The sequence below is a fragment of the Struthio camelus genome, chromosome 32 (assembly GCF_040807025.1).
Source record: "Struthio camelus isolate bStrCam1 chromosome 32, bStrCam1.hap1, whole genome shotgun sequence".
NCBI lineage: Eukaryota > Metazoa > Chordata > Aves > Struthioniformes > Struthionidae > Struthio > Struthio camelus.
This window is the reverse complement of record NC_090973.1, coordinates 4,401,678-4,413,992: the sequence shown is the minus strand read 5'-3', so window position 1 is coordinate 4,413,992 and position 12,315 is coordinate 4,401,678. Positions and strand designations below refer to the sequence as shown.

The 12,315-nt window shown below is 50.7% G+C and overlaps 1 protein-coding gene across 1 annotated transcript; it reads left to right on the top strand.

Annotated features, from left to right (window-relative positions):
• The first annotated feature begins 3,060 nt into the window (after window positions 1–3,060).
• Window positions 3,061–4,032, top strand: LOC138063469 (olfactory receptor 6E1-like). The gene has a single exon (XM_068923104.1). The coding sequence runs from the start codon at window positions 3,061–3,063 to the stop codon at window positions 4,030–4,032; it is 972 nt and encodes a 323-aa protein (XP_068779205.1).
• The last annotated feature ends 8,283 nt before the right edge of the window (window positions 4,033–12,315 follow it).

Here is a 12,315-nt window from a genome sequence, read left to right as displayed (position 1 = left end):
TCAAGTCCATCCCCACTCTCAAACCCATCCATCATCTCATCTGTGCAGATCACTAGCTGGAGGAGTTCCTGGACCACCCAGAGGATTAATGACTTGAGTGCTCTGAATGTGCACACTGGCACAGGCCTGATAGCCTGTTACCCACCCATGCCACAATTACAACTCTAAGAGAAACTTGAATTTCATACGTGCAACTCGATTTCCATAGTTTTGCCACAACTACCAGTTCTTAGCTAGCAGCCCAGACTACCTCACTGCAAGCAAGTGAGGCAGGAGAGGTGTTTACTGTGTGTAAAGATAGGTGGGATGAATCAACATTTATTTCATGGCATGTGATATAAACAAAGAGAGAATCAGAATCCCCTGTGCGGTTCTGATCTCCCACCTCAAGAAAGGACTAGTAGGACTAGCAAAAGGGAAGGGAAAGTTGATGAAGGTGACAAGATGAATTTCACCACACATGACAACAGTTACTCTTGCCACACCTTCAGCTGACCAGGTTCTGAAATGGATCCTCCCAACCATACCATAGTGAGGAAATCCTTCCTGAAGGCCTTTTCAGTCACTCATGAAATGCAAATCCTCTTCTTCACACTGCTGCGGGTGATTTATATGCTCACTGCCACGGGGAATATGATCATGATATCCATCATTTGGCTCAACTGCCAGTTCCACCCCTAGTGTGTCTCTTCCCCAGCAGCTTCTCCTTCTTAGATATTGGGTTCCCTTTGCCTCTAAAATGTTTGCCAGCCTCCTCTTGGAGATTAAGACCGTCCCACAGCTGCTTGCCACTCCCAGACCTTCCTCTCCATCTTCCTGGGCACAGCTGAGGTCAGCCTCCTTGTTCTGATGTCTTTCAGTTGCTGCAAGGCCATTTGCAACCTATCACATCTTTATGAACCCCTGCTTGTGCTCCGTGCCCCTCTTTACCGAGACTGCTAACACCTCTATCCATGCTCAGCCCCACCATCTTCTATACCAAGGTACCCTCTGTCCCCAGGAAAGAGATTCTTTCTTCTGTGTCTCATCCCTTTGATGAGAGCAGCCTGCATGGGCACCAGCTATCCTGAAACACGAGCTTTGTTCCCTCCTCCACTGTGTGGCTGAGCTCCTTCACACGGACCACTGTGTCTTATGCCTGCACTAGATGCACTAGCCCAAGAATACCCTCTGGGAAGGCCACACGAAGCCTTCTTCACCTGCCATGTCTCACACTGCCATAGTCACTATCACATATGGTAGCTCCAGTTTTGGCTATGTGGGGCCTGAATACAGCAACTCCTTTGAACCAAAGCCTGAGAAAGGGGTTCAACAGAGGGTTACCTCCATGGGGAGCAGAGAAGCTGCTTTGCTGTAAGCTATCAGCAGCTTTGCAGGTTCCTCCAAGAAAGCACATTCAGGAGAAGAATGATTTGAGGTGCCATCCAGCAGACTAAGAAGACACAGCCGAAGAAGACAGTGTTAGAACTTCCCCAGAAAATGGGAAGCTGGGACTGTCACCTCTGATTCACTGAGGCTCCAGTGATATTGCTGGAGGTGACTGGCCTTGAGCTTTTGCTCAGATAATTACAGCCAGAGGTTTGATTTCAGCAAATCTTCCAGAGGAAGCCAGGCCAGAGGTTCCCCTGTGCCAGACTAGAGGCAGCGAGCAAGACAGGGCATTTGGGATCTCGACTAACCTGAGCCCCAAGTTAAAATGCCAATGCCGTCATGGAGTATTGCCCACTACTGAGCTTCCCATTTTACTCCCTGTATAAGAAACACCCGTTCTGAGATGGGGTCTGTGGGGAGAACAGAGTCTGTGGAGAACCTCTGTTTCACTGCTTCAAATGCATCACCTTCTCTCTGCCCTTGCATTTTTGAGGCATTCTATTGTTGGTGTCACCTGGTCCATTTCTTTATATGTCTAAAACCAAATGCAAGAGTGGAGGGAAAAATGTCAGTATTTATTGCCTATGTTTTCCTTGAACTTCCCTCTGTTAGATATGTTTTTTGGATTAAACAAGAAATTAGCTACTAAGTTAATTAAGAGATTTGAGGCCAACTACTGACTTTCATCTACTTCATGGGAGGTGTTTGTGAGTGGCTGGAGTTTGCACTCATTTTCCCTCGGCTCCCTGTAGAGTCAATGAAGACAGAGAGAGAGCTCTAGGGGCTGGGTCCTCCTGACTATAATTGGCAGGTGAAAGAAGTGTTACCAGTCTCCTCCAGACACTCTTCTCTCTGCACTGACAGGATGGGAGTCAGCTAACTTGCTCAAACTGAAGTGTCCAACTTTGAGGCATCTAAATTATAACCCTGCTTAGTATTTTGTTTGTTCCAGACCCTTCCTATTTCAAATAATCCAAAGGACAGCCATTAAGCTCTTTAAGATGAGAAGAAGACCTCCTCCCTCCACCAAAGGGAAAGCAAGGCATTTAGGTCAGGACATTTAATAACAATGGAAATTGGCAATGGTTTGGCAATAATGCTATTTCAGTGCACAATGATGTCAAATGAGACTGTCTGATGCAGACATTTCCAATAACTGAACTCCTTTTCTGGAGAAACAGAGAGGAAGAAACTGTGGAAGAAATCAGGGGATTGCAAAAGAGGTACTGGCTATTGGCTTGCTTTGAAATCAACATCCTCCCAGATGTCCGAGTCAAAAAAGGCAAGTACTGAAAAATAGAAGGAATAACTTTCCAAAAGCATTTCTAAATGGATGGCCTGGCGTCTGCAGACAATAGGAAGTATTTTTGCTGGGAGATTGTTTTGGCTTTTGAAACAGAGATGTGATGGATGTTTGCAAGAAGTCAAAGTGAACTAGGAATTTCCCAGGCATGGCATGAAATAATTCACAACCTCTTTAAAACACTGTGCGCTTGAGAAAGAATCCTTTGTGAGTGGTTGGAAAAGGTAGAAAGAAGACAATAAAATCTCTGAGGACTCTAACTGAAATGTGAAGCAGAGAAATCAGGGTGCGATGAATGGTTGAAGGGAATATTTGTCTGTGTTACATAGGAAGCAAGCAAGGGCGCAAAGAAGGAAGGTCTGTGAAATTCTCCCACTTGCTTCTTCATGCTCCCCTGCCAGCAGGATGGACTGAAATTGGGCATGGGACCAGCAAATGAAACCGTAGTCGCTGAGTTCATCCTCAAGGGTTTCTCAGGGCTTGATCAAAGACTACAGCTGTTCCTCTCCCGGCTCCTCCTACTCATATACCTGACAACAGTGATGGGGAACACAACGATCATTTTCCTCGTGTGTGTGGATCACCGCCTGCAAACCCCCATGTACTTTTTCATCAGCAATCTGGCATTCCTGGAAATCTGGTTCACATCTTCCACAACTATCAAATTGTCAGTGGTTCTGAGCTCTGGTAAGAGAACAATCTCATTAAGCAGCTGCTTTGCCCAATCCTATTTCTATTTTGCCCTGGGTTTTACAGAGTTGGTTCTCCTTGTTGTCATGTCCTTTGACCGCTACGTTGCCATCTGCCAACCTTTGCATTATGCTGCTGTCATGAAGCGGCAGCTCTGCACCCACCTGGTTGTTGCTGCTTGGGTCACAGGCTTCACACTCTTCAGCTACCACCTGGTCCTGCTCTCAGAGCTGACTTTCTGTGGCCCCAACAAGATCCACCATTTTTTTTGTGACAACTCCCCCTTATTCAAACTGTCCTGCTCTGATGCCAGCCTGCTTTGGAAAGCAGACTCCATTTTCATATCGTTTGCTGTGCTGGGGTCCTTATGTTTAGTCCTGATATCTTACATCTACATCTTCCACTGTATTCTGCACATGCCAGCAGCATCCGGGAGGAAGAAAGCTTTTGCTACATGTTCTTCCCATCTCACCAACTTAGCCATCGTGTATGGAAGCTGCATTGTTCTCTATGCACGGCCCTCCGAAGATGTTTCCTTAGAGACCAACACAACTGTGGCTTTGCTGAACACTGTCCTGTACCCATTCTTAAACCCCTTCATCTACAGTCTCAGAAACCAGACTGTGAAGCTGGCCCTGAAGGAAGCCATTGGCCGTGCAAAGGTTTGACTTTTCTCCCAGTCATGATGCTTCTCGGGACAGCAATTCTAATTATTTAGCATATATTACATCGCACACACACATCACAGCTACTAAATACAGCTGCCTCAGGAGATTTATTTTCTCCTGGGATTGTAGTGCTGAAAGGAAGGAATGTGAATTGTGAGTCTTGGTTACAGGGGGTTATTATAGACAGAATCAAAAAGACATTAATAAAATGTTGAACACACGGACTTCTTAGGACTAGGACATAGACTGCCAGTGCGTGCTGGCACAAGGAAGTTTTCATAAGTGATCTCAGGAAATGTAGCTGAAAACTCTGGGGACAATGTCCAAGAGCAGTTGAGAAAAGCTCAAAACACCTTCTCTCCCTGCATAACAGAAGATGCCAAGCACGAAAATTAAGCTCGCACATTGCAACAGGCTCAAATGCATTAAATTCAAATCCATGAAACATTCCTCAGTTTCATTACTGTGATGAAGACAGCCTTACTGATTTGCCAGTGACAGCATGCAGATGATAGCTTTGTTGATTGACTTTGCAGAGAGATTTCTTAAAAATTCATATGTTTGTAACATAGTGAGCATGTCCACTGTTTAAAACCCTGTTTTCTCTCCACTGATGACTCTAGGATGTATTCTTCAGAAGGAAAAAAAAAAGGGGGGGGGGATATTTCTTCTTGGATAATTAGGCATTTTCTCTCTTCTTTTTCATGATCAAGAATTATGTCAAATAAACTATGTGTGCTCCTATCACACTATTTTCTAGCTGTCCATCTGTGAAATTATATATTCCCCTCCTTATTTTACACTTCTGTCTCCATCCATGTCTTTACACGGCAAAGTAAAGGGCAGAAGCATGCAGTATGGATAAAGGGAAACATATTTTAGAGAAATAATCAACACACAGAGATGGCTTTTCTCTTTTTTTTTTGCATTCCACAAAGGAATGCATTACTCCTTTTATAGTTTTATCTGATCAGCATTTCATTTTGTTAGGGCCTTTCAGAATTGCCTTTAGCAGCTTTTTAAAATTTTGTGTGTGCGCATCCCATTTCCAAAGGGAATTATACAAGAGTGAACTCCTTATAGGAAAAGCAGTTCCGGTGCATCTCTGCAGCCCATCTCCTCAGATGGGACCCCAGGGAAGCTATGGCATGTCGGGTGACCAAAGCTCAGCCCAGCAGAGCACTTGGGTGCTCTTGGGCAGCTCGGTTGTCTTGGTCTGGGCTGGGTCCTTCTGCACCACAGTGAAGGATGTGGTGGCCCTGGACCTTCCTACCCAGGCTCACAACTCCACCGGCAACGTGGGGTTAGGGTATGCGGGCAGATGACTAGGCTCTGCCTTGAGGTTGAGCTGACTGAACAGGACGTGAGAAACTAGTGGGCATGAGAAATCACTGGGCATTGCAGGTAACAGAATGAGACTCTGCCGAGTAGCAGACAGCACTGTGAGGGATGGCTGGATTTCAGCAGTGCTTAAGGGAGAGTTCTGCGAGAAAAGGAGGAGCTTCACACATAATTGTATTAGGGATCCTTTGGGAAGTAGACCCACAACCCCAGCAGTACTGAGGCAAAGGTATCAGAAGCACCATATGATCCAGAGGTTACCTAGCTAACAGTTATCAGAAAACTTAAATTGGAGTATACATGTGGTTAATCTGGGACCAATGAGAAAAAATATATTTAGAGATGGGCTGTTTATTTCAAAGCAAATAAAGCTGGAGAAAGGGAGGGATCAAGCTGGATCATGGATGCAAAAGCATGGGAAAATGGAGGGAAAGAGAATAAAAGGGGCCAGTCATGTGTAAGCAAGCCGCTGGCAAGTACACTTGTGTGGCCAAGCTGTGTGCCTGGTCACTGCAGTCTATCCTATCATCATATTAAACCCTATTCCTAGCTATTTTCTGTGTGAGCGTGCTCTCTGTTCTGCGTGAGTGCACGTGTGGAAGGCTTGCAAACGTCAAGGCAGCCAGGTACCAGAGACACCTGGGCGAGGATGCGTGTGAGGTCTCCTGCAAGCTTTGAGCCTGATTAGCTGGTGAGCAAGGACAGGACAAGGCCGTTTGTATCGTTCCTGTTTATGAGCGCTGCTCGTGTCTGTGTGGTGCCTGTAAAGGTACTGTGCCCCTGCCTGAGCTGATGTTTTGGTGGTCGACCGTGTCCGTGCAGAGTGTGTGTATGCCTCTTGGAAGTACATGCCCAGCCTCGCTGCTGGCAGGACCAGGGAAGAGAGAACCGCAGCAGTCTCCCTTCCAGAGGTCCAGGAAGCAGGAATCCCCTGGACTGAAAAATCCATCGGATTCAGCGTCCTTTTACAGTGCAGGCCTTGGAGGTGCTGCAGCTACTTGATCTTGATGTTGAGGACCCGCTTCTCCATGACCTTGTAACCCTCAGAGGACCCAGAGGAGACTATAGGCTTAGCCTTTGGGATTGCAGCATGAAGGACCACCTTTGGCACATATTTTTCTATTTCCTCACTATTAATCTAAGCCAAATGAACACAGAGGTTTTATAAGTGTTTGGGTCAGTGATCCCCCAGAGTCAAAGGCAGATTGTTTTTTTTTTTAATTTTTGATCAGACTTATTATCTGCCAGCCTCTATTGTAAAAGGGGCTGGGGTTGGACAGGCAGGGCCATATGATCTAGCCTCCATTTTAGAACCATCCACAGAAAGTAGCACTGTTTAGTCAATCAAAAGAGCAAGGGCAAGGACCACTGTTTTGTTGGTGGTCCACAAACAGGACAGTGGTGCTGAGCAAAACTCCTTTGTCTGAGGAGCTGTTACACATTACTATACACATCTTCATCATGTCCAAGGGGAAAAAAACAGGCGAGGGGATTTTTAATCCAAGTAACTATTGCAAATAACCCAAGACCAGTTTTCTCCTTTTACACGATGAACATTACTCTCATATTAAGGATGGAGGGAAGGTATTTAGGCTGAAAAACTTTTGTGAGCTTTGTCAGACATTGCACCAACATCTCCATACCTGCATCATTGCCACTTCTGCCTGCTGCGAGACTGCGCAGATAACATGGGCACGAGAATAAGGTGCCCTAACTGCGAGCTTATGTTTAGATCTTGGCTACTATACTTTAAATGGTTTATTGATGATTTTTGTGAGAGGTTCCCAGTCTACATGGAAAAGCATCACATAGGTAAAAGCTGGGAATGCGGTTTGTGTCATGAAAAGATCTTGAATGTCAGCCAGGACCAGTGTTTGACATGTGTGGTCAAACCCCTAGAAACCCCTAGGGAAGGGCTGTATTTTCTACGCTATGTGGCATATGCAGGAATCTGGAACAAACGTCCCAAACCACATTTCTCTCCTGGAGTTAGCACTGGAAGAAGGGGTGGAAAGGAAAGCTCCGTGGGAATGGGAGTTGGAAAGGGTCATGAGTGTCATGGACTTTCTTTGGCTGTTTATGGGACACAAAGTTTCAGGGCCACCCCCTCACATACCAAAGGCTGTGATGGCCCCTTTGATGTTAGTCAGCTTCTGAAAAGAAAAACAAAAAACAAAAAACAAAAAAATCGGGATCTGACATTAACCGGCCAGGGTGTCATATGCATAGAAGTCCCTAGCCTGAGTATATGCTTCATAGACCCCCTTAAACCCTTCACCCATGAAACCAGGAAGCCTCCCCTAAGCATTGGGGTTTGAAGGTTGCAAAGGCTATTTTCTCCATTTTTTAAAGAGTGCTGAGAATCAAAGTTTTGTAGACCCTCCTCCGTAACCTGCATATCATGGAGTAGACAGCATGCTGCCCAAGGAGAAAAAAGCAATTGCTGGCAGGACAGAAAGTGAATGAGGGGAAGATCTCTGACCTGCAGAAAGGGCTGTGCCAATGGACGGCACAGCCAACAAGACATGAACATTTTGAGGGAAGCTTTCTGGCTGGCAAAGAGGGACTAAAATGTCATTACGAGTTTGGCTGCAAGTGTTTCAGTGAGGAGGAAAGAGAGGTCCCAGATATCTGGTTGTGAAGGCCTGGGAGTCTGGAGGGCTTGGTGAGTTCTCACAGGGTTTCCTCTGCCACGTTGTCCAGTGCTGAGGAAGTAATTCTCCACATACACAGGTCTGTAGCCAGTCTCCGGCAAGCTCCTTCAAAACACGACTCTGGTTATGGCCTCAGAGAGAACCATGCACCTGCTTGTCATGCATTGCTGCATTGCTGGCTGCACACCAAAACTGTGCCAAAAGCTTTGCCCAGCCCAAGTGCGCAGCGTTCTGAGTAACAGCATTGCTGTCTGCACCCAAACTGTCCTCGTCCTGGGCAGCTGGCACACATGCTTGAGGGAGCTCTCAGGGCAGTGCTCACAGCCTTCCTGAGGATGAAGATAAGTTCTGCAGAGGAAGATGTGCTGGAGGGTGGTGGGGGAACCGGAGATAAAAGGCCAGCCCTTCTGTCTCCTGTGAAGCCATATGCAGCGAAGGTTGCTGCCCTCTGTTGGGCACTGGGCCCATTCTGGGGATCCCCATGACCACACAGGGACACACTGGAGCCAGTCCAGTGGAGGCCCCCAAACAGGTCATGGCTGGAGCAAAGGACACACGAGGAGAGGCCGAGGGCATGGGCCAGTTCAGCCAGGAGAAGAGAAGGTGCAGAGGGCTCTTAGTGCTGTCTGCAGCTACCTAAAGGGAGGCTGTTGGGATGGAGCCAGCCTCTTCCCAGAGGTGCCCAGGGACAAAACAAGAGGCAGTAGCTCCAGCTGCAGCAAGGGAAATTCCCACCCGAGAGAAGACACAACTTCCCAGCCATTATTACTGTGGCCAAGTGCTGGAACAGGCACCCTGTGTTGGGGGGGAATCCCTCCTTGGAGACAGTCAAACCTTGACACCAGGAGAAGGCCCAGAGACACCTGAGCTAATCAGCTCCACTCTGAGCAGGAGGTGGGAGCAGAAACCACCAGAAGTCCCTTCCCACCTAAGCCACCCTGTGAGCCTATGAAAGAGGGGGACTGGTTTTCTATCCTGCTCTGCCTGCCTTCATTGCCATTTTCTAAACATTAGGATTTCCATCAAGATTCACCTGAGAAACACCAAGGATTGCTGGGGGGAAAAAAGCTTCAGCAACTTTTACTCAGAGCAGGAGGCATGTTGGACTCTGGTATGAGCTGAATGCCTTCAGCATGATCACTTGCATCTCTCTTGCTCTCCCTCTTTGTGCTGTGCACCTAGAGGTGCAGCCCCAACCTCAGGGCCCCTGTCTGGCACCTGCATCCAGGGGAGGGGACCTGCAGCTGGCACCCCAATGGGACAACACTCATTGTGTGGCCACCGCAGCAGGGCTGGGCTGGAGGCCATGACAGGCAAACGGAGCCAGCTGGGTGCATGGCCAGTTGGCTGGTGGTGTGATGTGTCTTGTGTGGGGCTGCCCCTTCCCTCCTCACTCTGCACCCATGCGCAGGGCAGATGCCAGGGCAGGGGGTGGAGGGGCCATCAAGCCTTGCGCACAGGGTATGGTCACCTCAGGCAGGCTGAAAGGGAGAGGCCTGGGCATCTCCCCCATGGGAGACAATGCAGGGGACAAAGGGCTGAGGGTGGCAGCTTGGCACAGCGGGCGAGCAGGGTTGGTGGCCTGTGGGAGGGGTCAGCTCACCACAGCCACTGTGCACAACCCCAGGCTTATGCATCCGGCTCTGTTTGGTGGTCAGTGCTGACCGCTCACTCCCAGCTCACCTGTGCCGAGGGCCTCCAGCCAAGGCAGAAGCCTCTGGGCTGGCTCCCAGGGGTGCTGGTGGGGCGAGAGGCATGCTGCTGGGGTCACTGGCTGCCTCTCTGGCAGTTGCTCTGGCAGTGCTGGGGGGGTGAGCGGGGCAGGGGGTCTTGGCAGCAGCTCCCAACTCTTCCTCCTTGCTTGCGACAATGTCTTGTTGGCTCCGATAAATGCAGGAGGTCTCCCCTTTTAAAACTTCTTCCTCCTGTGCTTCCTCATTGGTCTCGTCCAGTTCCTCGCTGTGCATCCCTTCTGAGACTCTCCTCCCCGCTCCCTGCTTCAGCTCCCTCTTGAGGACATGGGCCATCAGCTGCTCCAGCAGGTGCTCTTTGGTGTTCATGTCCTCAAAGAGTTCCAGGCGTGTGATATCAAGTTTCTGCAAGTCAGGGAATGAGTTTCTGCTGAAGACCTGACATGCGAGAGGGAGAGGTGTGAAGGGAAGGTTTTTTTCAGAGCTGGCTGGGGCCACCTGCCTCCAGCCTGGTGCCACAGGAGGGAGGGCAGTAGTCAGTGAGTTGGGTGCTGGGGCAGGAGTCCAGGCCTCGCGTTGGCCACACGGGCTGCCAGTACCACTGCTCTGCCTCTCCCTGGGGCCTGGGATGGCCACCGGGCACCGAGGAGACTTGCAAGCATGTGTGCGGGCTTTAGCAGACGACATCGTCAACATTGTCCCTTTTCCTCTTGGCATTCCTGCATTATCCCCATTTCCAGGCAGACTCAGGCCCAAAGCAACATGGTGAATGCAATGATGGCCTGGGTGTGAGAATGACCATTTGCCAAGGTGCTTGTGCCCATATTGAAGCAGGTGCCTGTGGCTTTGCATGTCCTTTGGGGTCCATGTCCACCACGGGAATCCCCAGCAGCTGCGTGCTGTGTTTGGGGCCATTGGTTTTGGGCAGCTGACATGCTCCCATGGTATTTCAGTGTCTCCCTGCTCTGGGCTCAGCTACCGCAAGTGTTTCTGTAGTCGACTTTCACCAACCCTCCCAAGCTGGCCTGTCCTCATTCGAGGTGTTGCCCCAGTCTCTGCAATGGGACCCATTGTCCCAGGAGCTGAGCAGTGCTGAGCAGAGCTGGGCTGGGAGGATTCAGCAGCCCCAGGAGTCGGGCGCTGGGGACCCACGCAACCTGACTGGAAACGCCTCCTGGGGACCCTGCAGCAGTGGGTGCTGGGCACTGGGACATGTGTGACATTGGGGCTGTCCCAGCGTGGCGGAGCAGCTGGCCCCAGGCACAGGGGAGGCGACAAGGAAAAGGGGCCCCTGAAACCAGTGCTGGGAGATGCCACCCTTTCCTCACCCACCCTGCCCCACACCATCCATCACCCTCACCTCCTTTGGTTTGGCAGTGGGTCACCCAGTTGTGGCAAGAGAGAAATGTTTCCTCTTGCTCTCACGACCCTCAGACTGCTCTCTCTTGGGCTGCCCCCCTTCCCCAGAAAAGGGGCTTTTGGGAGCTGGAGGAAGCTCAGCCCTGTGCGGACCATCCAGCTGTTGCTGAGCTCCTCCAGAGACTCTGCATTTCCCGAGGGGACTCCCAGATGCTCTGAGACGAGCCTGGGGTTTATCTGCAGAGGCTGGCTTCCAAGGTGGGGGACGATGCTCAAACATGGCTATCCTGAGCTCTTCCCTGCCTGGGGCCCCAGCCCGGCCCCCATGCCCAGGGCAGCTGGGGCAACGGCCCCACCAGCAGCACTAGGGCCCCCGGGGGTGCCGGGCACTGCTGCAGGGCGGTCACTAGCAGGTCCTGCTCCCTGGCACCTGGAGAGCTCCTCAGCGAGTGCTGCTGCCTCGGGCATGTGCCTCTTGGGGTGGGTTTCATCCCTGGCAACATCATGCTGGGATCTGCTTTGCACGAGATGTCCTCATGTGCAGTGTCAGTGATAGGGTGTGAGGTTTTGTCAGGCTCTGTGGCCTGGTCCTGGGCTCTGCTTGCCAAAGCAACTGGGCTGACTGTGTGTGCTGATGGCCCCTGTGCCACAGAACTGCCCAGCTCCAATGAGACTTCACCTGTGCGTGGCTGTGACAGCTGCCAACCCCGGCTGTGTTAGCAGAGTGCAGCCAGAAGGGCGAGGGAAGGCATTCCTGCCCTGGGGTCGGCTCGGGAGAGACCACGTCTGGTCACAGGGTCCAGGTAGGGCTCCCCACTCCCAGACAGACATGGACACACTGGCACAAGCCCAGTGGACACCCGCGAGCTGGTCGGGAGCTGGAGCACAGGACGTATGAGGAGAGACCAGGGGCGCTGGGTCTGTTCAGGCGGGACAAGAGAAGGCGCAGGGGGATCTCGCTGCTGCCTGCAGCTGCCGAAGGGGAGGGTGGGGAGAGGATGGAGCCAGACCCTTCCCGAGGTGCCTGGGGACAGGACGAGGGGCCACGACACATGTGGCAGCAGGGAAAATTCCCCTGAGAGAGGGCCAAGAGCCTGTGAAGCCTGAGGGTGGTGCAACAGAGACGGTCAGAGCTTGACCCTGCCAGGCCCTGGGAAACCCCCGCTGGCCGCCTCCAGCTGCCAAGACCTCCAGAAGCCCCTTCCCACCCCAGCTGCTCTCTGACTCTGTGACTGCTT

What these genes read in the sequence shown, in the direction of transcription:
- LOC138063469 (XM_068923104.1), top strand. Translation starts at nt 3,061, where the DNA reads ATGCTCCCCTGCCAGCAGGATGGACTGAAATTGGGCATGGGACCAGCA.